Here is a 25,700-nt window from a genome sequence, read left to right on the forward strand (position 1 = left end):
AGAGGATCTCCATCAGCGCCCGTCCCTGCAAGGCCCAGCCTGAGCTCGCCTGCCTGAGCGGCTGCATGGAACCGCTTTATGAACGGAGCGGGAAAAGACGGTCCCCCACGGACGCCTCCATCTTCATTCCCGGTGCTTTAAGGAACTAAAGCACCCGCTGCGTCCTGCCAGGGCTGCCCCGAGTGTCCTGCAGGGACCCGGGGTGCCCGGCCGCGCTGAGCGCCCCGCCACCCTGCGGGGGAACCCGGCGGACCCGGCCCCGCCCGCCGTCACATGACCCGCCATGCGGCCCGCACCACCCCGCCGCGGGGGAGCGCGGCCCGCTCCGCCTGCAGCGCCGAAGGGTCGCAGGCGGCGGCTTGTCCTGCCCCCGAGGTCGGGCACTGCTGTCGGCTCTCTGCGGCGGGGCAGCGGACAGCGAGGGAAGGGAGGAGGCGGCTTCCGAACCTCCTCATCTGCCCCCCTCTCGCGTTGAGGTAATGGTTCTGCCCAGCCCCGGTGGACAGGGCGGTCGTGGGCCGAGGCACCGCCGCGCCCGGGCGGGGGGGGTGGGGGTGCGTGGGGCTCCTCGGGAGAGCGGCGGGAAGGACCGGCTCGGTACCGCGGTACGAACGGCCTCCTGCTCCCTCTGTCCCGCTTTTTCCTCCCTCTTGGCGGCGGCGGGTGGGCAGCAGGGAAGTTGTGTGCCCGTCTTCCCCCCCCAGCTACCGCTAGGGATGGTACGGGCCGGCGGGTCAGGCTGTGTCAGGCGCCCGCTGACACGGGACGGGCCGGGGCGGGGGAGCCCGGAGCCGCGGTGAGCGGGGCCGGGGCCGGGCCGCAGCCGTCCGAGCGCGGGGGGCCGGGGCGGGCCGGTCTGGGAGTGAGGAGCCCGGGGCCCGGAGGGGGAGGCCGGGCCGGGGCCGGTTGGGCCTGAGGCGTTGGACTCCGGGCGCGCTGAGCGGGGCCGGTCCCGGCGCGTTGCGGCCTGAGGACCCCGGGCAGGGGCCCGGGGTGTCCGGGTACGGAGCTCTGGTCGTTCAGACCCCGGCCTGTCCCTGTAAAACTGGCCGTATCCGGGCATGGGGGGCCGGCCCAGTCCCTGTTCCACCCCGGCGGGGCCTGAGGGGTACCGGGGCGCGGGGGTCCGGGCCCCATCCCGCCAGGGCACGGAGGGTCGTTGGTCAGGTCGCCCCTGGTGGAGCGGTGCTGGTCCCTGAGGCTGAGCTTAAGGCCAGCTGCTCCTGGAGGGATATACAGCAGGACTCGCACCAATGCTGCCGGAGAGATGCTTTAATATCTGGTTACTGATACCGTGTGTGTCTCCCTTGCCTGCAGGAGGCCTGGCGTATGTGCTGAGCTCTCACTATGAACGCTATTGTTGCCCTCTGCCATTTTTGTGAGCTCCACGGTCCTCGCACCCTCTTTTGTACTGAGGTTCTGCATTCACCGCTTCCCCAAGGCGCGAGCAGCGGGGACATCTCGGGGCAGAATGAGCAGGCAGAAGAGGAGGAGGGTGGCATTCAGATGAGCAGTCGGATCCGCTCGCACAGCCCAGCAGAAGGTGCCAGTGCCGACTCCAGCAGCCCAGGGCCAAAGAAGTCAGACATGTGTGAGGTAGGTGTGCGGGTCTGTGCAGACAGCAGAGGCCTTTGGCTTAACTAAAAGGCTCTTGGGTTCTGGAATGCAAATTTAATTGTTTAAGAGAGGAAAAAAACATGTGAACGGCAGTTGTTTCGTATGTGACTGCTAGTACAAGAAGATCTCCAGGTCCTCATGCACCATAATGATCCATGACAAGAGGATGAAGGAACTGTTGTTGAGTATATAGACCTTGACAAGATGTTGTCTCGAGGTCTCTTTAAACCCTGTGATCTGTGATTCTCTTCTGTCTGAGAAATGCTTTCCTCGTCCTTGAAGAGCATTTACTTTATCAGATTAGGTCTGGTTATCTATTAATAGTAATTTTAAGAGCAGTATTGATTAGGAAATGGAGAAAAAATGCAAAAGCAATTAAAACGATAGAGCAAGTGTATGTTCTCGGTTGTTCTCATGGTTGTCTACTGTTAATATTGTGTTCTGAGATATTTGTTATTTGTTTTCCTTTAGATTATGGCCAGGTTTGTTAGGCTAGTTGGTTTCACAGCTGCTGTTACCTGAATTCTACCAGCACCATGTTCACAGCCAAATTAAATAGTGGAAAATGAACATAAGAACAGAGGAAGTATATTGCAGGGAGTTCTACGTGAGGAGCTGGGTTCACATCCTGACCTTGACTTATATTTCTTGTCTTCTAACTATTTGTGTTCTTACCTATATGTGTAGGTGACGTTTCCCTACATTTTGAAGGGAATATGCAGAGGCATTTGGAAACCTTAAATAACTGCATGCTTATTTATGGCTGGATTTGCTTTTCTGTCTTCAGGGTTGCCGCTCTCTTGCAGGAGGACATCCTGGATATGTCAGCCACGATAAAGAAACGTCTATCAAGTACGTCAGTCACCAGCACCCAAACCACCCCCAGTTGTTCAGCATCGTGCGCCAGGCCTGTGTTCGTAGTCTGAGCTGTGAGGTAACTGTCCTGGGAGTACAGGGAGAAAACCTGCTTATGGACTTACGTGTCATTTCAAATCCAGGATAGTGCTTTGCTCATCTTGGCTCTCTGTGCAGCCTGAAACAAAGGGGGACGGAGGTGGAAAGTCAGACACACAAGTCTGTTCCATCCAGGATTGGTGGTAATTTTTAAGGTTGATCTTTGATAAGCTTGCGGTTTCCTTCCTGTCACCTTGTGACACCAAAAAATTTCCCTTTCTTGTTTTTGCTCCTAGGTGTTTATTGGGTTTTTTTGGTAAAGATGTTGGAATCTTTGTTTAGTACAAAGAAATACTTGATTTTTGTAGACCATTAACATTCAGCATCTCATAGAAGTGAAGGGAGAACCTTACAGATTGGTGAGCATTTGTGTGTCGGGATCAGCAACATCCCTTGTGGATTCTCAACAGTTTCGTAGTTGAATAGAGCTGAATTCTTAAAATACGGTTAAATTGAATGTTTTGTAGTGTTTGTAGAATACTTCTGAAGTTCTGTTTGACCAAACCTTCTGTACAGTAGCCTAAAAAGGCTTGTTTTATTCATCAATTGTGTTAAAGAGCAGGAAGCTTTATTCAGTTTATTACTATTTCAGCTGTGTGATGTGCTTAACTGTTTTTGTGTATGTGTTCCTGCCCTTCAGGTCTGCCCAGGACGTGAAGGCCCTATTTTTTTTGGAGATGAACAGCATGGTTTTGTGTTCAGCCACACTTTCTTTATCAAAGACAGCCTGGCTCGAGGTTTCCAGCGCTGGTACAGCATCATCACTATCATGATGGACCGGATTTACCTCATCAACTCCTGGCCTTTCTTGTTGGGAAAAATCAGAGGCATCATTGATGAGCTTCAGGGCAAAGCACTTAAGGTAGGTCAATGCACAGAGTCCATTTGACTCGATGCTAATAAAACATTATGACAGCTGATTTACAGCTGAGTCAAAAAGCTGATGCTGCTCATTGCAGTTAGGTGGTCATTAAGGTTTGAGACAAGGGACAAGAGGATGGTGCATATCTGGGGGTGTAGGAGAGAAGGAACAGGATGCCTTTGTCATTTTCAGGCAGTCATAACACTTCACAGATGTAACTGCTAGACTGTAGCTCTGTTAGAAATGTAAGTAACTGAAGTTGTTAAGGACAGTGGTTTTGGAGCACAGGCATTGCCTAATGATAACTTTAGTCAAGCTAAGAATAAGATGTCCCTTCCCTCTCTGTTCCCATAATTTACAATATATTTTGGATGCCTGTGTGTGATGCACCCTTTTCATTTTGTGTTTTTGCTGGTTTTTTTTTTGGCTCAGCTTTATGTAAGCATTCTGTCTTCTTCGGTCTCTTTCACTGCTCTTATTCTGTGGTGCAGGTGTTTGAAGCAGAGCAGTATGGGTGCCCTCAGCGTGCCCAGCGGATGAACACAGCCTTCACTCCCTTCCTGCACCAGCGGAACGGCAATGCAGCCCGCTCCTTAACCTCACTGACCAATGATGAAAACCTGTGGGCATGTTTGCATACTTCCTTTGCTTGGTAATGCCGTTTGTGTTTCTAGCTTCTACTGCTCCTTCATGAAGAGGATATTGCCATATTCTGAAAGGGTGGAAATGTGATTTGAGTGTTTGGGGTATTTTTACTTGAGGTAGTAAGTTGGACTTTGCTAAGTAATCTCAAAATCGTAAAACAATCAGGGTTGGAAGGGACCTCTGGAGACCATCTAGTCCAACCCCCTGCTAAAGCAGGTTCTCCTAGAGCAGGTTGCACAGAATCATGTCCAGGCAGGTTTTGAATGTCTCAAGAAGGAGACTCCACAGCCTCCCTCTGGGCAGCCTGCTCCAGTGCTCAGTCACCCTTAAAGTAAGGAAGTGTTTCCTCATATTCAGATGGAACTTCCTGTGTTGTGGTTTGTGCCCATTGCCCTTTGTCCTGGGCACCACGAAAAAGGGCCTGGCCTCATCGTCCTGTCTCTGGCTCTTAAGATATTTGTAGACCTTGATAAGATCCCCTCTCAGTCTTCTTTTCACCAGGCTAAAAAGGTGCAGCTCCCTCAGCCTTTCCTCCTGAGAGATCCTCTTCATAGCTTCTGCTGGCCCCTCTCCAGTAGCTCCCTGTCTCTTTTGAACTGGGGAGCCCAGAACTGGACACATCCCTCCAGGCACAGCCTCACCAGAGCAGAGTAGAGGCGGAAGGATCAACTCCCTTGACCTGCTGGCCTTGCTCCTCCTAATGCACCCCAGGACACCACTGGCTGGCTTGGCCACCAGGGCACACTGCTGGCCCATGGGCAACTTGCTGTCCACCAGCACTCCTGGGTCCTTCTCTGCAGAGCTGCCCCCCAGCAGCTCAGCCCCAGCCTGTGCTGGTGCAGGGGGCTGTTCCTCCCCAGGGGCAGGACCCGACACTTGCCTTTGCTGAACTTCTTTGGGTTCCTCCCTGCCCAGCTCCCCAGCCTGCCCAGGTCTTGCTGAATAGCAGTGCAGCCCCTGGTCTATCAGAAGTAATCTCTGAATTGGAAGGAGCTAAGCACAGGAAGACAGCAGCCTGCTGATGCCTTTAGGACAAAAAAAAGTCTTGTTGCTGTGAAGTAAACCTACTAACGTGGCTGCTAATGGAAGCCGTTTCTATCTGAACGGAAAGGCCATGCAGTATAAAAGTAAGCATGGAAGAAAGAAAAGATACTGTATCCCCAGTGTGTTGTACCTCGGGTTCACGCTTGGAGTACAGTGGTGGTTCACCTGGAAGTGCCTGTGTGTTGCGATAGGCAGCGTGGGAGGCGCAGCTGTTTGGCACAGCGGTATGTTTGTGGGAGTTCGGTTGCTCCAGTGCCTGATTTGCTCCTCAGGCTTCCCTGGAAAGATGCCACAGAGAGGGTTGCGACACTGGCATGTGACTTGGATGGGGGATAAGTATGTTGCACCAAGTGGTTGCAAAATGGTAGGTGACTTTGAGTGGCGGTGGTTGTAAGATGCGTTGATAGTTATCACACCGAGGAAAGCACATTGATGTGTTGAAAGGAAACACAAATTGGTGTGTGGCTGGATTCTTTGTTGAGCTCATCGCACCAAGTTTCTTACTGGATTTTTGCACCTAGCAAGCAGGCCTAATGAGCGCTACTTCTGTTTCTTTCAATGTCTCCAGGCTTTTGAAAGCTTGTGGTAGCCGACTTACAGAGAAACTTTTGGAAGGAGCACCAACAGAAGACACCCTTGTTCAGATGGAAAAACTTGCAGGTGAGCTAGAAATTTCCAGAGCTGGAAGATCCTCTGAGAATGCTTTAGATGGTAAAACACCAAGTCCTTTCATCAGCAGCATAAGCACAGACATCACTCATCAACTTTACCTTGGTGGCAGTTTCCACAGTAGCTGATGCGCTCTCCCATGTGGAGATGACTGGGACAGGAATGTGAAATCAAGGCCCTTGGTCTCCTAGGCTCTCTGCATGCGCATGTGGTGTTTGTTACTTGAGTTAGGAGTGTTGCATCATTGTGATTATTGTTCTGGCTGGCTGGGTTGGCCCTCCTGATGAATCTCTACAGCCAAAAGAATTTGCAGTCACATCGTATGGACTTCTTTTTTTTTTTTTTTTTACAAAATTTCTAAAATTAAAGGATGACAATTTTTTCTTGCATTGAATTAATCTGTTTAGACTAAAGTCTACAAAACCCTCCTCAAAGCTTTGGCCATGGCCTTTAAAAAGAGTAGAGAACGGATAATTGGTCAAAAGATGTGACTTTCTGTTCTGTAGATGAAAATTCATTCTTGACCCTTTAGCGGTTGTCTTCTATGTGAGTTAATACTTAGGTGTGTCTGTGCTGCTAGTACTTTCAGTTACTGTGTTCTGAACTCTTGCCTTCCCACATGCAGCCAAAATCAGTCGGCTGCAGCGTGCGTAGGCGCTTTTGAGGCAGTTCCCTCTCTTAGAGAGCAGCAATTTTTATGACCACTGCCTTTTTTTCCTAGATCTGAAAGAAGAGTCAGAAGGTTGGGATGGTTCTGAGGAAGAAGAGAAGCCTTCTTCCCAGCCAGATGTTGTGGAAGGGCAGGAGCTGTCTAAATGCTCACCTGAAACATCTCTGATGCCAGATTGCAATAGCTGGAATGTGGCTCACAGAAGGTTGTCTGTCTTTCGGTCTCTCCGGCACATGAGACAGGTAGGAGAGAAGCACAGTTACTCTGACTTTGAATTCACAAGATAATAACTTCTTTTCTCCTGATAATGTTTTTTTCAAAATACATGTGTTTCCTGCAGTCTAGGCTTCTTTCCTGGTTCTGTGTTCAGCACAGAGCCTGCACAGCTTGGGGCATGGTGTGAACTGCACCTCTTAAGGACGCTCGCTTCCTCAGAGATCATGTGTGCCTCTAGTGATCATTGATCATGTGGGATGGGATCATATGATTTCTCTCAAACTCTGCACTTTTCTTCTTCCCAAAGCAGTGACAACAGTAATTTAATACAGAGGTCGTGTGACATCTTCAAAGCTAAGTACTGTTTGCTTAAAACAAAAATGTTTCAGAGGGGAAAAAATCATTTAGAAACAAAACAAATGATTCTGTACAGATCTAGCCTTTCACCAGTGCTTCCAGTTCTCCCTGGCTGAGGGGGAAGGTTCAGTGCATTTGACCCAAAGTCTTTTTCATACCAGCTTGTTTTCCTGGACACTCCTGACAAATACCTGCTTTATGTCTTTAGCCTCCTTTAGTTGTACTGTCTCCCAGTATGCTTGAATGCTTGAAGCTAGTGAACTACAGCGGTGTATTGCACGTGTGTGCTTTTGGAGGCTTGTCTAAGAACATTGTTTCACCTTCTATGCCTGAATCGCTGTTGTGTACATAACCCAGATCAGAGAATGCCTGAAAGTTCTTGTTTAACAGAAGTTGTTCAGTTCCATTCCAAACGGGCCTGTGTCCCTCTTACCAAACCTGCTAATTTGGCCAAGTGGGCTGGTTGATGCAGTCTAGCCAGAGCACTGAAGAATTTGGAGCAACTGAGAAATGAAACTGTTGTTCTCTTCATGTGCTTGATACTGAATTGGGTCATTGAGCGGGCATATTGGCAAAGTGGTACTTTGCTGCTCTTTGTTCTTGAAACCGCAGATGAGGGGGAATATTGCTTTGCATGACAGTCTGATGCCCTTCGCACCTGTCAAAGAAATTCTGATCTTGGCACTGTGGTTTAGAGCTATTACTCTGGGCACAAGACCTGCTAAATTTTCATGTTCGTTTCTGCTGTTCAGCTCAACAGGGCAAAGCAGGCATTTCACTACTTTTCCTAACTAATGCAGAAATTTTTTAATTTTTTTTTTCAGGTTCTTGGGGCATCAGCATTCCGCATGCTGGCTTGGCATGTTCTGATGGGGAATCAGGTCATCTGGAAAGCTCGAGATACAGATCTTGTCCAGTCTGCTTTTGATGTGCTACGGGTAGAAACTTTTTCCTTTATTTCCTGACTGCATATTTTTACATGTATTTTTCTAGTAGTCCAGCCTCATAATGACCTGTCTTTGACATGTCATCTCATGGAGAATGTGTTCTAAATTACATGGGTTTGAAAAAGCAACAACAAAAATGGAAAAACACCCACCAAACAAAGAACTTCCAACCTCTGGATGTCTTGGTTGTCCTCAGCAACTGCATAGTCTATCAAGCTGAGTAGGGTACTTCGGATCCCCCTAAATCAGGAGCGTGAATTCAGGGAGAAAATTGTACTTTACTTGTTTAACTCCAGTGTCTCTGTTGATAAGTTTCTTTCCCTCTCTAGACTATGCTGCCTGTTGGCTGTGTGCGGATCATCCCCTATAGCGACCAGTATGAAGAGGCATATCGGTGTAATTTCCTAGGGCTTAGCCCACATGTCCAAATCCCACCCCACATACTGTCATCTGGTAAGAGCCTGTTGCAGAACCCTCTCCTTTCCCTATCATCTTTTGTTGAAGAACATGAGATTTTGGGGGGGGTTTTATTAAGCATGGGCAGATGGTCTAACAATGCTGTGTGAACTAAAACCAGTAGCACTTCTTGTTTTCCCCGTGACCTTTCAGTAGTTGAAAGGTGTGACTCCTGCTGTAAGCACTGATCATAGCTGACAGTCCTGGTTCCTGTTGGGGAGAAGTTAATGGTGGGCCAGATATTTAAAGCTGATGGAGGTGTGCTTTCTCAGAGCAGTGTGCATAGCTGTATTTTAGAATCGAGGCTAGTACAGTTAATATTTTTCTGGGCTCTTGTTGCTCTAGAGTTTGCGGTGCTTGTGGAGGTTCGTGCTGCTACCCGGTCCAGCCTCTACCCAGCTGTGTTTGATGATGAGCAGTCCCTCAACAAGTACGAGTTTGTTGTGACCAGTGGTAGCCCTGTTGCAGCAGATCGAGGTAGGTGATTTGAAAGCAGAAAGAGCCTGGATCACTGAGATTAAAAGAGCATCTTAAGCTGTAACTGGTTTTTATGCTGTTCGTGTACTGGCGCTTAACGAAGTCTGAGTAGAAGCCAGGTCAGTATACAATGCTATTATATAATACAGCTATTAGAGGTGAGTCTTTAATCATAAAGCGTTTGCCTTACCAGATCAGTACTTTGCTTATTAATTTTCAGAAATGAGATACGAAATCTGTAGCATGGATACAGTAGCAATTGCAGGGTAATTCTTCTGTAACCCACAGCGAACGGTGTCTATTCTGGAATACTTGTGCATTTATTTTGAGTAAGTCTGGTTTGTAAGGACTGTGACATTATTCATCTCCCATGTTCCAATTGGCAGACAAGTATGACTGATACAGAAATACCCAGACCTTTTTTTTTTGTCTCTCCTACTTTGTTGAAGGACCTGAACAGTTGCAGTTGGGTATGATTCAAGTCAGGTCCATCAGTCTCATGTTTTTCTGGGAAGTCTTAATTTAGATGAAATGGCTTCACTGACTCTCAAAAGACACGGCAGATGGCTAATCCTTCTGCTCTGTCCTCTGAAGATACTACAGGTGCAATGCAAAGCAGAGACTACTCTTTCTGTAGTGTTCTTCCTGTTGTAAATCCTACATGAATAATTACATTAGTTTACTTTCCATCCAACAAGTGCATGTTCAGAAGCTTCTGGACAAAAACAGTGACTGAAAGGTCTTTTCACCACCACAGCATCTTACTTACTAGGCCATGGACTGCTGGGGAAAAAAAGCCTCCTAGGGAATTCCAAAAAGTGGTCCAGGAGAGGAATGCCTTGGGTTGGTTCTTGGTGTATTTTTTTATTAAGTATCTTGGAACTGCCCTTGATAAGAGGAACATTAAATCAAGAGTAAGTGGAGACTTCAAACGTGGTTTAGTGGTGGACTTGGCAGTGCTGGGTTATTGGTTGGACTCGATCATCCCAACGGTTGTTTCCAACCTAAACGATTCTATGATTCTGTGATACGATTCTGTGGTACTGTAGCTTTCTGCATATAGAGGAGGCTGCATTAATGCACCAGACCAAAATACTGGTGACAAATGAGTGCAGACTAGTGCTCTTAAACAGAATAACAGGTAGAACAAATATGTATCCTTGTCTGTAATTCCAGCAGGTATTAAGGCCCAGGCCGTAGAGTAAATGGACTAGTCCTTGCTAACAATTAACTAGTAAAGGGGTAAGGGGTAAGTTATAGCTTGTGTGTCCTCTTTCTCACGCTTTCCCCCCTCTTTCTCACGCTGTAGTTGGCCCTACAATCTTGAACAAGATTGAAGCTGCCCTGACCAACCAGAACCTTTCTGTGGATGTTGTGGATCAGTGCCTTGTTTGCTTGAAGGAGGAGTGGATGAAGTAAGTACGACTACGCTGGTTTCAGAGAAACGGCTTTAGCACTAATACTGGCACAGTTCCAGCTGAGTACAGGACAAACTGGTAGTCAGGTAACTGCTGCTGTAGTACTGACAGTAGTTGGCTTTACTGTTGGGAGCTAAGGATACTGGAGTTCTTCTGCTCTAGTCCTAACTCTCTCTTTGGCTTTCAGCAGTTCTTAACCTTTATGCTTCAGTTCACACATCTGGAGGTTAACCTACATGACAATACTTGTCTGCCTTGCGTACATTGTGAGGATTAAGTATGCAAATACATACATGCCTGTCAATGCGCGCTATATTCCAGTGCAGATAACATGCCAAACAGATGTCATGATTGCACCTTCAGGCACTACATTTCAAAGCAAGCTGCAAGCAGTTATAAAGGGAGACCAGACAGTCATGCGAAATAATTCATGGAACATTACAATTTTGTGAATTTTATCTGAAGGCCAGATGGGCACTGGATTTGTCTCCCAGGGAGATTCCCAGTTGTCACGATTAATTGTTTTACTTTCTGCTAGAATGGAAAAATGAACTAGAATTATGGATATTACTACTGAAAATGAGTAATCCCCCTAACTAATCCCTGCTTTTCTCGTACTCTTCCCCACCACCACCACCACCTTCTTCATTCAGAGCATGAGAATAGTTTCCACAGAATATTGTTTGAAACTTTTATTAACATTTAGTTGCAGTAGGCACTGAGAGAAGCTACAGTTACTGCTCTTTCCCTGTTTGATGCCTGCAAGTCCATTGTAATAGTGACAGGAGTTTCTTGTTTCTGTAGTAAAGTGAAGGTCCTCTTTAAATTCACTAAAGTGGACAGCAGACCCAAGGAGGATACCCAAAAACTGCTGAGCATCCTGGGAGCTGCGGAGGAAGACAACGTCAAGCTTCTCAAGTTCTGGATGACTGGCCTGAGCAAGACGTACAAGTCCCACCTGATGTCAACAGTTCGCAGCCCAACGTCCTCAGAGTCCCGGAACTAAAGGGTGCCCAACCTCACTCGCTGCCTTCAGATACTGGCAGGGAACTCCAAGTTACCACTGCTGAGCCTGCAGCATGTGCGTTAGGCGGATAGTGAAACTTCATCGCCGTTCTCCTGGTCCTCCAACTAACTTGAAGAGCAACTTGAGTCTTTCCTGATTGCTGTGAGACTGGACTAATAAGTGCTAATAAGTAGTGCTGCTGTCTGTCCTGAAACTCAACTCTAAATCTAGACCTGCACACTCAAGACTAAAATACACCAACACTCAAAGAATCGGTGTGAATTAATTAAAATCCTGTACTGTCCTCGTTAAGCATTATGGTGTGGCAGTAGACCTCAGTTTTAAATGTAATTGGCAAGACTCTGATACCTGTGACAACATCCAGAACTCTTGGGAGTGGATATAGTTAATCTCTCCGAATCCCACATAGATCTCCTAAATGCCTGAGAGAACGAGAACCAAAAATAAGTGACGTGTCACAGGGTATGGATCACATAAATTATTTCAAACCACTTTATGCTCGGATTTAAGAAGAGACTATTTTCTGCTGTAGCATAAGTCAGGATATCCTATTGGAGTCCTGTAACTCCACTTTATTTATTTATATCTTAACTTGAGACGGTTTTCAGCATTTGCTTTGGAAATCTTGTCTGGGAGGGAGAATTTTAATGTAAGAACTCTCAAAATGCAGCTTGCTCGCCTGTCCAGATGGTAAAATACTTGCCTTGTTTTGCCTGTGGTTGCGAAACTTCCAGGTAGTGAAGATAACCTCACCGGGATAAGGTTGCTGGTGTTCTTCTGTCTTCGGAAATAGTTTTCTAGCTTCCTTAATTAAGTTAAGCAGAGAAGATCCAACCTGTAGGTGCTCCCTTCTTATATAACTCTATAGTAGCCATTTTTGCTTAATAGTTCATGGAAACATTGGTGCATTTTTTAATTACCTAAACAGATATTCCTTATCTGTATTGTAAGGAATTACTGTTTTTGTTGTGAAGTCTTTTTTCTGGATCATTTTTGGGAAAACTTGACATTACCGTAGATGTTTTTAACAAGCTAGAGGCAGGTTTTACCCAGGTGACCTTCTACACTCATCCAAACAAGACTCGAGCTCAGAGGGGATGTTCCAACTTGTCACAAGTTCTGTTCTTATATATAAAATATGCAGGTTGATTTTTGTCTGGAACATCTGTAAAATGGAGACAGGCATTAAATCTCATTAAGAGCTATTTTTGTAAGACGGACAAAGCCTAGTTTTGTGTTGATTTTCAGTGTGTGTATGTGTGTTGTGGTGGGGGAAACAACAGCCGATCCACAGTAACTCCTGCATCTTAGCAGAGGTCTAATTTACAGAACTTAATAGACCTTTTCCTCTTAACTTTATATGTTAGTTTCTTGTACATATGGAGCAAGAGATGCTCAGATTCATTATTAATTGATATTAATTGAAAATGCTTGACTGGACATAAAACAACTGCAGGATGTTATGCTTGGAAAAAGGCATTACTCTGTTCAGGGTTTGCAAAAAGGCTTGCATTTCCCAATGGTCAGTAAGGAAACGGGAAACAAAAGAGGTGCTCAGGCTCTAAAGGAAGCTTCAGATCAGGTATGTGTCTTGCTTCCTACGTGAGGGAAAAACGGAGCCCACTAGCAGTGGGATAAAAGCGACAGAAGTAATTACAAAAGCAGGGGTGAGGAAATCAGCGTTGCCGGTGCTGGGTTGCTGCTCGCTCCTGTGCCTGCCTCTTAGGTGAGCTACTACTCTGGTTTTGTACCTGAAAGCTGTTCTGGCCCTCTTCAGAGCTGTGCACCGCAACAGGCAAAATGTTGTTTGGCATTTAGACCTTCTCCCTCGCTGAAGTGTTTTAATCCTTTAAAGAACAGCTCTCCCACGAGACCCAGCCTGAACATCTGGTCTCTAACCTGTGGTTGTGTGTAAGCGCCCGTTTGCAACGCCGGCGTTTCTGTGTGGTTTCCTCCGAAACAGACAAAAAGTGGTCCCGAGGTCAAGCCTGAGGCTTCACCATCTTCTTCCTGGTGCTCGTGGCAGCGGTGAGTTGTGCACGGGGCTGGCTGGTCCCTGGCCTGGTCTGGAACGGGGCTGTGGCACAGGCAGCCCGGTGGGGGGTGACCACCGTGGGAAACCATGGCCTTACCGCTTACCGGCTGCCCCCGGGAAAGCCAGCAGGGGGGAGCTGCTGAGGCTGCGCCCCCCCGGGCTCCTGCGTGGCCTCCGACCCGTGTGCCGCCCGTCGGGGCAGCCGGCCCGGGGGCTACCGGAGGGTGGGCCGGGCCAGGTCCCGCAGCTGGCGCCGATGCCGCGGGCGCTCCTGCCGCCATCGGCAGCTGGCATGTGCGCAAGTTAATTAACGAATTAACGAACCGGCCGGTCCGTGGGCACCGTTCCCCGCCCTTTGCGCGATGCTCCTCGGGGACCGGCTGATGGGGCCGGGGCTCTCCGTGTGCCGGGGCCCGGCCGTGCCGCGGGCGGCCGGGAGGGGGTGGGGGGTTGTGGGGGCGGCCGAGGGGTCGGGAGGGGCCCGGGGGCAGGGGGGCCGGGGGGGGCCGGGAGAGGCCGCCCGCCGCCACAGCCGGCCCCTTCCGCCGCCCCCGGCGCGCCCCGACCCCGTGGGCGGGCCCAGCCCCCCGAGGGCGCGTCCCGGCGGCGGCCCCGCGCAGGCGCCGGCATGTGGGCGGCGGGCGGGCGGGCGGCGCTGGCGCTGGGCCTGGCGCTGGCGGCGGGGGCGGCGGCGCTGGCGCTGGGGCTGGGGCGGGCGGTGGCGGCGCGGCGGCGGGCGCGGCGGGAGGTGCTGTTCTTCCCCTCGCCGCCGCGCTGCACCGAGGCCCTGCTGGCCCAGGCGGAGGCGCCCGGCGCGGCGCCCCGGCCGTGCCCCTGCCCGCTGCCGCACGGCGAGAGCTCGCTGGGCCGCCTGCTGCGGCACCTGCTCTCGGCCCGCCGCTCGCTCGACCTCTGCCTCTTCGCCTTCTCCAGCCCGCAGCTGGGCCGCGCCGTGCGGCTGCTGCACCGCCGCGGCGTGCGGGTCCGCGTCCTCACCGACGCGCAGTACATGGCGCTGCGGGGCTCGCAGATCGGGCCGCTGCGCCTCGCCGGTGAGGCGGCACCCGGGGCTGGGCCGGCGCCGGGCACGGCCGGTGCTGAGCGCCCTGTCTCCTTGCAGGGATCCCGGTGCGCCACGACCAGGAGAGTGGCTACATGCACCACAAGTTCGCCGTGGTGGATGGGCGGCTGCTCATCACGGGCTCCCTCAACTGGACCACCCAGGCTATCCAGAACAACCGGGAGAACGTGCTGGTCACCGACGACGCCGAGTACGTGACGGCTTTTCTGGACGAGTTTGAGAGGATTTGGGAAGAGTACAATCCCGCCAACTACGCCTTTTTTCCCCAAGGTCATAAGTGATGGAGCCACCTCAGGGGGCTGGCGGCAGCCCTGCCTCAGCCGTTAGCGCTCACGGTGTTCTGTGTGTCGGTGCTGTTGTATCAGCCCCGATTTCGGCGAGCTCCCCCCAGGAGGGGTGTCCCGTGCCCTGCAGTGCCCCAGGGGCCTTCCTGCGGGTTATTCCCATGCTAGAGGAATGACCCAGCTGCCTGGCCACTTGTTTTGTGAGGATAGTTGCGATACAACTGCGTTCGTAGGGCTTGAAACCCTGGGCAGGCTCCCCGCTGCGCCCCGGCACAGGTGTGTACGTACATATCCGTGCTGGGCACGTTTCAGCGGTGAAATGGATGTTTCCCACTTTGGGATCCTGCAGGCCCAGTGGCTCTTCCACCTCCACAGCCAAAGGAAGAGTCAGGAGGGCTACAGCAAAGCCAGAGTCTGTACAGGGAGCTTAAGCGCCTTATGTTTCTTATGTTGGCATTAATTGTTGATTTTTTGTTTTTAAAAGTTTGTAAAAGGAAATTTCTGGAAATTTCTGGAAAGTAGGAAGGCAAAAAACAAGTACGTTTTGACTGTGTACACATTTCCTTTGGCTTGAGATTAGCAGAGCTCCAGTGTAAAAGCATGAGAACAGATCCTGACAGCTCGTGTTCCAGCAAGCAGGCATAGGGAGTCTGGAAAGGAACAAAACTGTTCTGGGGATCAGTTGGGCTTGTCTTCAGAGCAGACGCAGCAGCAGTTGGGTCCCCAACGTCACAGCCAAGTGGTAGAAGGAAACCCCGGTGTATTCAGGTGGTGGGACACCGTGTCCTCTGGTTTGGTGACTTTGACCGCCTGTGCTGGGCAGCGGGTTGGGGACAGCAAGTGAATGTGTCCCTACAGGTCAGGGTGGAACAAAGATGGGTGTAAGCTTAAGAATTTCAAAACTAAATAGCGTCTGTGTAAGAATTACTTTATCCTGAATATACAGTGTCTCAAAAGCTCGCAAAATGAAAAAAGGTCTTCATGTTTTTGTTACCAGGTTTGCTCAATACAGTAGTGCTGCGATTGGCACTACTAAATAAACCATTTCCACAGAAAAGCTCAGCGTCATGCCAGTTTTGCACTCCAGGCAGTCCTTGGGGGTCGGTTGTTCCAAATCATTAAAAATTACTTAAAGCCTTAGGTGTTATTTAGGATACACGGAGTAACATCAACAGACTGCCCTGGGTCTGGGGGAAAAGCATTACTGTTACCTGCGGTGGAGCAACTATGGAAGAAGCCGAGAAAGGTCAGTCTTTAGTAAATGCTGTTCAGAAGCATTAGATTTACACTACTGTAAACATGTTACTGCTATTAAAATGCTACCTGTTGTATTTTCCTTGTGGAGTGCGACTACAAAAGCAAACAGCTCACTCATTTCCAGGCTCTGGCCTCTGCTGCATCCTTTCTGTAGTGTCTTTTTTTCAATGAAACACCTCACTACACAGCATGCAAAGGGTGGTGCAAAAATAGTTTATTACGATATAGTTAATGTAAAGTTAGGTAATTATATTTACAAGATAAAAATGATCAGCTACATCCATGGGAACCTAGCATGTCACACAAGATTTTGTAAGGAATAAATACTGTGAGAAAAAGTGACATTTCTATTACCGTGAGCAGTTGATTGGGAAGAGTGGCTTTTAAAAAAGCACTGAAATAAACAAGTGGGAGGGAGAAGGGAAGGAGGGAGGAACTCGCATGAACTGAGAAACAGGAGCCTCCAACACCCATTCCCCTTTGCAGAGGGGAAAAACCTTGTGTGAGACTTAATTTCCTGGACAATTTCTATGGGAAATGGCAATTAAAAGAGGCCGTTCCGCCCTATGGATGGACAGGGCTTGAGGACAACGGTGCTTCCTCCTCTCCCCCCCCCCCCGCTGGGATTGCTCCTGGGGCTGAGCCGCAGGGATTTCAGCATCCCAGTGCTGCCCCGGTACCCCTGACCCTGCTCCGCCGCCACTTTGTCACTTGGCCACGTCACCAGTCGCAGGCGGGGGGCTGGCCACTGCATTGCATCATCGCAGGAACTGGGAAGTGACTCTTGCGTCCTCGTTGCTCACAATTCCTTTGGGTCACTTCCAGAGGACGAGTGGTAGGGAGCGGTGTGTGCGTGGTTTGCATCCCGAACGAGCCCCCTTCGGCTACAGGTCAGTTGTCGGTTAAAGCTAAGGCCAAGCCTTCTGCTCTCATTAGGATGGTGGAGGAAAACTGACTGTTATTACCTGTACGGCCACTTCGGACACCACCCACGGCCTTGCAGAACTTCCTTCTCTCTCCCCGAACCTTCATCCTTTCCAATCAATGGTTCTGTAAAACCTCAGGTCATCCAGAACTCCAGGTTCCAGGAGGGTGGACACAGGTCAAAGGCTGCGTGTTCACATCTGCTTTCTACTTACCATAGTCTTTAGTGTTTTGCAACATCCTCTGCTGTCTCTAGGAGTGAGTGCTCTTGTCAGTCCTGCACACAGGCGGTGTGTGACGAAAGCATGAAGAAAGCAATAGTCATTGCACCCATGATTCATGAGTTCGTGGCCAGCTGGCTTAGTTCAGTTAGTACCAACTTGTCTGACTCATCAGGTTTCTGCTAGTAAATCCCACACCCTCGGTTTCTTTTAGTAGTCTCAGGCTGAGGCAGGGCGAACCGCTGGGGCTGACTCCTGCGTTGGTTCCAGCCTGGAGCTCCATGCTCCTGCAGCAGTACGTCGGCTCCTCTTGCAAGAAGGGGTTTGTACTGCAGGATCACCTAAGTTCAACTCAGTAGTAACTACGTTGTGCTGAAAGTTATGGTTGAAGTTACATCCTGTACGTTACGGTGCACTTCCATGCTGCCGGAGGATGCGTGGCTGTACCACGGGGGCCGTCAGTCCCTGGTAAAGTCCGAGAGCATCTCGGATGGGCTGGGCTGCACAAGTGAGTTCCAGCGTTACACCGGTGCCTCCCAGACCCCAGCCCTAAGCTACTCTGCAGAGGGCTGTGTGCACTCTCACCGAGTAGTTACTGCTGCCCCGTATAACAGGTAACAGCTTGCATGTGCGCGGTGTTAATGTCACTATCAAATACAAGATTACCGAGTTCTCTGCATGAAAAAAAACAACCAACCCCAAGTTTATAGTGCAGTAAGGTTACAATTCTCAAACAGAATGTACACAATCTTTGGACAGATATCTTCAAAACTAAAGGTGTAGGTCAGCAGAAAAGGTTTGAAAAGATATTTATAACAGTCATCAAAACCAAACAAAACAGTTTATCGGGGTAGGTGGGCTGGGCTGGGCACGGTGGGCACTCCTCTCCCAGCCCACGGACATCTGTGTTAGAGCAAAATTTAAAAATCAAAACCACAACTTAGTCACAAAAGAGAACCCTCCACTAATTTTTGAGTAATAAATATTTACATTGCGTGCGTTGAATACTATACAGGTTTTAAATTATTTTAAAAGAGAAGAATAACAAAGCTTTTTTCTAAAAAAAAAAAAAATGGAAAAAAATTACAGAGCAAAGGCAAGCTACGCTGAGCGTGCACGTGCTTAAGTGTTCACAACCAAGTACTGTATCCGAGCTGTGGAAAAAATGCAAAGGTCTAGTGGAAGTGCAATCAGGTACAGAGCTGGTACCAGGGTGCCACATGTCACAGTGCTGGGGGCAGTGCTACGAAGGCAGCCCAGCCCGCCTCTGTTACAGGGGGAAAAACAAAAGAGACTTTCTGGTTTGCAAATCAGCACACAGTTCTAGTTCTGAAGCAAATGAACACAATTTGCTGCTTTTTTTTTTTTAATATGTGGGCAAAGAAAAGGTCACATGTAAAGAAGGATGCAGTTTGTCTCAGGGGAGACAGCGCAGATGGTTGGAAAATTTAACGGGGGGGGGGTGGGTGGGGGGGAGGTGGAAAGTCCTTGGAGCCCATCAGAAGGCATCTGTGTCTGCACCTTCGTTGCACTTGACTCTTCCAAGACCTCCCATCTCAGTGCTACTGACAGTTTCACACGTTTCACGCGTTCCGCCAGGCGCACGCGGTGCCCTGAGAGCATCTGGAGCAGGATGCGGCCGCTGCCTCGCCGCACACAGCTGGCACCGGCCCACGCCACGAGGCCACCCCACCATGGCCAGTACCGTGCCGCACTGGCCCCCATGCTGCCCGAGTCCGAAAGCCTCCAGTGCAAGCGGGGAGCTCACCCTCTCCTCCCTGAACTTTCCCCCCCTTCTCCAGACACTTTCTAATTTAAATAGCCACTGTTTTATCCTGAGAGCTGGGTGAGGCCTGGAGCGGGAAGAAGCAATAGGATAACTAAGGACCGCTGCTGTCAGTAAGCTCTCTAGCTGGCCCCCACCCCCTGGTTATTTTAAAGCACTGCTCTCTGCAGAAATATTTACGCTTTTGTCTGTTTGTTGATGCTGCAGCTTCTCTCTCTTTAATGTAAAGGCAGGTCATGGATGCCTCTTGCTTTGGAGGGATGCTCAGCTAGTTGCCAGGCTGCAAGCAGAGCGAGCCCACAGCCCGGAGCAGAGCCTGTAGCAGTCCTTGGGAACAGCTGTCCGCAGCCACAGCATCCCCCCTCCTCCTTTGCCTCGTGACCCCCCCAAACTCATAGCTATCACCATAAGACACCGTATACAGAGCTCCCACCTGGTGAAGTGCTGCCCGGAGCGTGGCTGATCCCGACGACGCCAAGCGGCTGGTGCTCAGCCCCAGTGCACCCTCGGGACAGCAGAGCCAGGGTCTCTGGTTTAATTTTCCAAGGAGCCTAACTCCGCAGTGGGCGATGGCTGCTCCTACAAGCTACAGCATATGAGACCACCACCACCACTATGCTCATGAAAGCCCCCTTTGCTTAGCCATAAGTATTTTAAACCCATGAAGTTCAGCAATAAGGTTAATTATTTGGCTTATTAAACATTGCCAAACCCATGACAACGGTGGCCATGACAACGGTGGCCAGTCCCCCCCCAGTCCCTCCATACCATGTTCCTCTGTCCTGCCATCCAACACCTTTTATTCCTGCTACACTTCCTGTTAGTGCCAGGGTTTTTTCCCAGCAAACCCGTTTTGCTTTTCTCAGCTATCTGAAGGTCCAGAGAAGCTGGCCAACACGTATTAAATAAAAGCTCCCCCACAGCAAACCTCTGAGCAGCTGATCCCCTGGCGCTGATCCTGCTCATACGCAACTCCTAGCAAACCTCCTTTCAAATCCTTTCACAGATGTTTCAGGGAACCCCGGAAAAGGGGCTGATGCAAAGACCGACACGTTCTGTGCAGTAAGGTACAAACAGACTGGAAGAAAGAGAGGAGAAGAAAATCCAGCTGTGCTCCTGCTGGCGCCGGACCCCCCGGCAGTGCCTCACCGAGGAGACGCAGGACAGCGCGTGTGTTGCCCTGGGTGAAGAATTGACACGAGTGGCCCAGAAGCGATGCACGATCCCTCGCTCAGTGTACGGGCACCTCTACGGGAAAGGAGCAGTACACAGGTGTTCCTGGGTGACCTTTCCCCCCTCTAAGCATCAGTGTGTTTTCATATGTGTCTCAAGAAGAGCACTCCCCACAGCCTCTCTTCACAGGGAGATTTGGGGCCAGCACAAGCAGAGATCTCCGGACCCCCCTCGCTGCCAGCACCCTGTGCTCTGCACAGCTCCCTGTGCCACTGCGTTTCTATCACACCTTCTTCTGCCTTCCTGCACTATCCACCACCGAAGCGCTGCCACCTTGGCCGACACACTGCAGTGACCTTGCACCCATCCTCACGCCTTCCAGAAAAACCAAAAAAGCCCACATAAATGTATTTACAAATGCCGAGTCAGAAGCTGGGGACAATCCCCACTGACTGCTCCGCGTGCGTCCCCCACTCCCCCCACCTCTTCTCTACGCGGAGCAGTGAGGCTCGGAGCAGGAGCACTGGCGAAGAAACCAAGCAGCTCTTACTCACTAGGCTCAACACCGTAGTGCCAGGCAGGACACCAAGCTGCACGAGAGGACTTCTCGGTATAAGCACGCGTAGAGCAGAGAAAACCCCTCTGTGGGGAGCCCCAGGACGCTCAGTGCTGTATCCAAAAGGGTCCATCCTGCGTCCTCCGCACCACTGATGTGCTATTGGAAGTAGCAAGGTACAGAACTGCTAGTCTTCATGCTCGAAAGGAGTTCTGGGCAAATGACGCATGCAAAGATAAAGCAGGATTTGCTAGGGGGTGTAAGAAAGGTCAGGGTCCACAAGGCAAGGAGACCAGCGCAAGTTCTGCTTGGTTGGCTAAAAAGGATGAAGGCCCACCATATATCTTGAGAGAAGAGGAGGAGGAGGGTGTCCTTCTGGAGACAGTGACATCTTGTAAGGGAAGAGCAATGACAATGACCAGGCTGACACACCATCCTAGAGCTGTGGCCCAGGGCCTCTGCCAGGTCACAGCTGCCAGGGCACAGAGCCCACCATGGAGCCGGAGCGGCCAGGGATGAAGTGTGAACTTTATCCCTGCCGAGAGCTGAGCAGATGACTTGGGATGTGACCAAGCCAGGTACCTGGCCAGGTGACATCTCCTGACACAGCCAGAAGGTGCACACACTACCCAAACCACAGTGGGTGGCATCACCTTCCCACCCCAGTAACAGCCCGAATGTGGATGAACCTGGGCCACAGCACTGCCATCTCCACGGGTCCTGCAATCGGCTCTGCTTGGTGGGCACTGGTGTCCCTGCTTTAACTTAAACACTGTCCTTAACTGCTCGTAGGTGCCTCTGAAGTGTTACGTTCACAGCTGCTGTGGGCATGGGGACCTGAACGTGCACGCCTCACCCAACTGTGAGGTTACACCAGAGACCCAGACATCCCAGTTCAAAGATGCTGCCAGGGAGAGAGAAACCACACACACCACTGGTGACAAAGGACCTTCTTCTTCCAGAAGTGGACTTCAAAGCACAACACATGTGCACTTGACCTGGAAAAGGCTGAATCTGGGAAGGGCATCAACCAGGGAGAGCTGCATCTGGATCTCCTTGGCTGGAAGTGAAGCAGGACGCCACATCACAGCTATAAAGAGCAACTGCTAACCATGCCCAACGTACCTGGGGTTTATCGCCACCACTCTCCGCTTCTGCTGGCCATCAGCTCGCTCAGCGTGGGGAGAGCTGTTATTTCCACAGTCCCAGGCCAGCACTAAGGTGACCATTTCCACATGGGGGCTCCCCAGTCTGGACTCCCATCAGGCAGGGGAGAGGCTGACGGCAAGCAGCTCTGGGCACACAGGCCAGGTTCCTCCACAGTGGGGTGGGAAGCAGGACTAAGGCGGTTGCCGGCTGATGGGTCGAAGCAAACGCAACGCAAGCAGCAGCACGGAGACTCCTGGGAGCTGCTGATGGCTGATCAGAGAGGTGGTCCAGGTGGGTCGCGGCTGGGAAGGCTCCCGGGTGCTCCAGCGCTCAGATCACAGAAAGTGCTATGGTAGGCTCGGACTAGGACAAGCGGCTGCACGTCAAAACGTCTTAGAGGGCACGTGTCTGCTGATCAGGGAGAAGTCTTTGTACCCAGCGGCTGAGCATCTTTCCTACCCTGCTCCTATCTCCAGGACTTCCAAGTACACCCAGGCACAGATGACAGAGGATCGCAGTGGCAGAGCATCCCCGTACGGGCTCTGCCTGCTGCAGGGCACAGGCGTCTCGGCTGGGGACAAGCAGGGCTCCTACGGGTGGGACCGGAGTGCGGCCACGCGTGCCCCGGGATGTGTCAAGCCGATCCCTTGGCTGTGGCCAGGCCACACAAGCTGGATGAGAGCCTGATCCACGCTGCGCTTAGATGACGCCATCTCCGGCTGAGGGTCTGGTGGCTGAAACACAAATTGGCTGCTCTGAGGGGCAGGATGAGGGTGACCTCTCCGGCACTGCCATGGGCCAACCTGGCAGGACTGGAGGTGGCTGTCACCAGCCCTGTGGCTGCAGCAGGGTTTGCTCTGAGGGCTGCGCTTGTACCGCCCGCCTAACAGACCCGACACCGGCCATGAAAGCAGACAGAGCTGCCTGCTCCAACCTCGTGTTACGCACCCAAAAGACAAGAGGAATTGCTCCACGTGAAGGCTGGGGCGCATCTCGAGGAGCCCAGCCCGATGCGATGCAGGTTGATCGGCAGCTGAACGGGGCTGGGACGCCAACGTGCCAGATGCTGCTTCAGCCCTGCTCCCGGCCAGGGCGATCGGGGAGGCAGGACCGGGGGTCTTTACAGGTGGCATCTTGAAACTGAGCCTGGGACGAAGCCACCATGCCTGGGCTGCCCTGCTGCAAGGCAGCGTAGGCTGCTTCTAGAAAGACAGCCTCTGCTCGGCTGGCCGCGTGCTGCACCTAGTGCTACCAGCTCCCTCAACTCACTTCTAGTTTGCATCTGTTCATCGGTCTCACGGTGCTGAATTGTGTGCTTTAAATACAAAAGCTGTTAGGACTGAGAAGGTCTGAAGCACATACTGGTTTTGAGATTTTTATTTCAGGAAAAGATCAAAGAATTAAAATAGGAGCTGCCCTGCTGACAAGAAGAGTTGAATTCAAGAAGCTGATAAAAAAGGAGCATTATATGCATTGAGCACTGTGCATTTTCAGTCAATATTGGCTCTACTTTCTACTCTACTTTCCTTTGACTAGGAAAAGGGAGTTTCACATGCGCACAGACCCTGGGATACATGGGACTCAATGAGAGGAAGGGAGTAACAGCAAAAAAAGAGGGTGCTGGGCTTGATCTAACAGAGGCAAGAAAGTGATCTTACAGCTCGGCCCCCGAAGCACCAACTGACCACCAGCGAGACGGGAGGCAAAGACACGCCGATGGGGCGGACTCGATGGTGCACGCGAGTATCTGCAGCTCCCTATCCATAACCACCTGGGCAGCCACCAAAGCTCACCGGGCTTCGGTATCGCCTACATTCAGGAGACGGCACAGTCACAGGGCAGGAGAATCATTTCTTGCATCCTTCTCCAGCGAGACGACAGTGTTGTACCTCCAGGCTGCGTATGCTGGCACAGACTTGCGCTCCCCAACAGCTTCCCCCAGGCTTTCCCCCCTCTTAGGTGCAAGTAATGCAATCGAGATCAACGGTTAGATTAGGCTCCCGGTGTGCTCTGAGCACTGGGTCTCTTGACAGCAGTAAGAGCTAGGTATGGCCGATACCACCCAGGCCCTGCTTGCATACCAAAACAGTTGGTACGACAGAGCTAGCTTATTAACAGGCTACTGAGCCTTAATACTGACACTTAGTGTAATGGTTTACAGTAAAAGAAGGATTCTCCTACAAAGCGCTGAAGAGAGGGGGGAAAAAAACCCCACCCTGATCCCTTCCTCTCCCTCTCAGAGTCTCTGGAGCATCTCACAAGCAGGGAAAGGAGCTGGGGAGGCGAGGGGGTGGCAGGGGGCACCGCCACCAGGGTGCCGGGTCCCGTCGGGGGTGTCAAGACGAACGACAGCAAGGACAGTCGTAAGGAACGAGAGACAAACGGTGCTGGTGCTGTGCTGCCTCAAGCTGGGAGGTGCGCGTGGTCAAGCGGAGCGGGGAGAACTAGTCTTTCTTCAAGTCCCTGGATTCAAAAAGCTTCAGGCGTTCTTGCACAGTCAGGCCTTCCTTCAGACTCTGGGAGAGACAAAAGACAGAGAGCGTCGGGCACGGGAGGCAGCGGGCACCTGGCACGCAGGAAGGCAAAGGAGATGCGGGCAGCGGGAGAATGGCCTCCTTGGCGGAGAGGTTAGTGGGACATGCTAAGAGAAACCACGTGGTTATGGAGAGCGGTTACTGGTGAATGGCACCTAGAGAGAGGGTGAGATTGCAAATGAACCAGCTGACACAGCAGGAGTGGATGAGAGGCACGCCATGCCGCAAGCAGGGTTAGCTCGACTCGGACAATGACCCCCAGAGCCTGCGGTGCCGTGGGCAATTCCAGCGGAGCTCTGGCACTGCGGGAGCCCCGGGGAGGTCAGCTGGGATGGGCGATGCTAAGGCATCACGCCGCTGAACAGGACCTGCCCGCCGGTCCCCCACACCTGCCCGCAGCACCGACTGAATGTGCATCCATCCGGGACAGCCCTGGCTCCGGTCAATGTGCAAGCTTTGCTCAAGCAGCCCTGGAGACCGTGTTTTTGTTGCCAGTGACAATCCCACCCTTTCTCTAACCCCAGTGGGGTGTCCCAAGCCAAAGCTGCCTCTACTGCACAGGGTTAGACAGCGGACTGGCTACACGCTTGCTTCAGGTCTGGCAGGATCTGGTGGCTGATCCAAGGCAAATGCAGCATCCAGACTGCAAGGCACCACGCTCAGCTAGCCAAAGGAAAAGCCTGCCCCGCTAGCTCTCGGCATCTGGAGTTGCGAAATCTCTCGCCTACACACGGGGAGCCCGGGGAACAGCTGTGTGAGGGGTACAAACCCAGAAGCAAAGTGCTGGACCCCTGTACGACAGCTTTACCGTAAACCCAGCCGCACAAGGCTAAAGCCAGCCTCCCCTCCTTCCTGCAGCCCCGAAGCTGTGGCTTTTGCTCCAGGGGAGCAGAGCAGCAGTGAGCTGTCCCTGCTCGCTGCTGCTGAGGGGGCACAGACCTCTGCCCCCCCTGCTGCCAGGCCCACAGAGCGAGGGCTCCGCTGCTGTGTGCTGGAAAAGCTTTCATGGCCAGCGCGGGCAGCTGTCCACCTGCGCCCTGCAGGCAACCGCTGCCTGCAAGCCAGCTCCTTGCAACCTGCAAGGAAGTCGCTCTGCAGCTGGACCACTACTTGCTTTACAGACCAAGACGTGGCAGCTTCAAAAGGCACAGACCTGAGCACAAAGCCCCTTCTCCTAACACGCAGCCATCTCCCCTCGCACTTTTACTCCCCTGACTGTGGTGTTAGGACTGTACGGTCCTAACAGCAGGTTAGATTTTTGGGCTGGGTTTTCTTCCACGTGTGTTTATCAAGGCAGGACTCCATGATAAACTTGCCCCCAGGCTGCGCACATTCCCATGG

The 25,700-nt window shown here is 51.5% G+C and overlaps 3 protein-coding genes across 14 annotated transcripts in view; 2 read left to right on the forward strand and 1 right to left on the reverse strand.

The window, feature by feature from the left end:
* Positions 1-288: 288 nt before the first annotated feature.
* FLCN (folliculin) lies at positions 289-12,583 on the forward strand. Of its 4 annotated transcripts, none has more exons than XM_080386637.1 (12): positions 289-476; positions 1,318-1,596; positions 2,405-2,551; positions 3,212-3,433; positions 3,925-4,085; positions 5,691-5,782; positions 6,513-6,703; positions 7,859-7,972; positions 8,311-8,434; positions 8,783-8,914; positions 10,224-10,329; positions 11,137-12,583. In XM_080386637.1, exons 2-12 carry the CDS (start codon positions 1,348-1,350, stop codon positions 11,336-11,338), a joined length of 1,740 nt encoding a protein of 579 aa, XP_080242763.1. In that variant the 5' UTR covers positions 289-476; positions 1,318-1,347; the 3' UTR covers positions 11,339-12,583. The 4 variants fall into 4 exon arrangements, with proteins under 4 accessions (XP_080242763.1, XP_080242764.1, XP_080242762.1 ...); XM_080386638.1 differs by lacking the exon at positions 289-476 and adding an exon at positions 496-605; XM_080386636.1 differs by lacking the exon at positions 289-476 and adding an exon at positions 657-796.
* Positions 12,584-13,958: 1,375 nt separating this feature from the next.
* PLD6 (phospholipase D family member 6) lies at positions 13,959-15,366 on the forward strand. Its single transcript, XM_080386645.1, has 2 exons — positions 13,959-14,446; positions 14,515-15,366. The coding sequence occupies exons 1-2, from the start codon at positions 14,023-14,025 to the stop codon at positions 14,754-14,756; spliced, it is 666 nt and encodes a 221-aa protein (XP_080242771.1). The 5' UTR covers positions 13,959-14,022; the 3' UTR covers positions 14,757-15,366.
* An 842-nt stretch (positions 15,367-16,208) lies between these two features.
* MPRIP (myosin phosphatase Rho interacting protein) overlaps positions 16,209-25,700 on the reverse strand; it is an 89,226-nt gene continuing 79,734 nt past the window's right edge. For 7 of the 9 annotated variants that reach the window (XM_080386631.1, XM_080386630.1, XM_080386627.1 and 4 more), the window contains one exon: positions 16,209-24,341. In XM_080386631.1, coding sequence (XP_080242757.1) covers positions 24,270-24,341 — 72 coding nt within the window. In that variant the 3' untranslated portion in view covers positions 16,209-24,269. The remainder of the gene's footprint in view (positions 24,342-25,700) is intronic. The other 2 variants (XM_080386634.1, XM_080386635.1) reach the window with 1 other exon arrangement.

This window comes from Falco punctatus (assembly GCF_963210335.1).
Source record: "Falco punctatus genome assembly, chromosome: 4".
NCBI classification, from domain to species: domain Eukaryota; kingdom Metazoa; phylum Chordata; class Aves; order Falconiformes; family Falconidae; genus Falco; species Falco punctatus.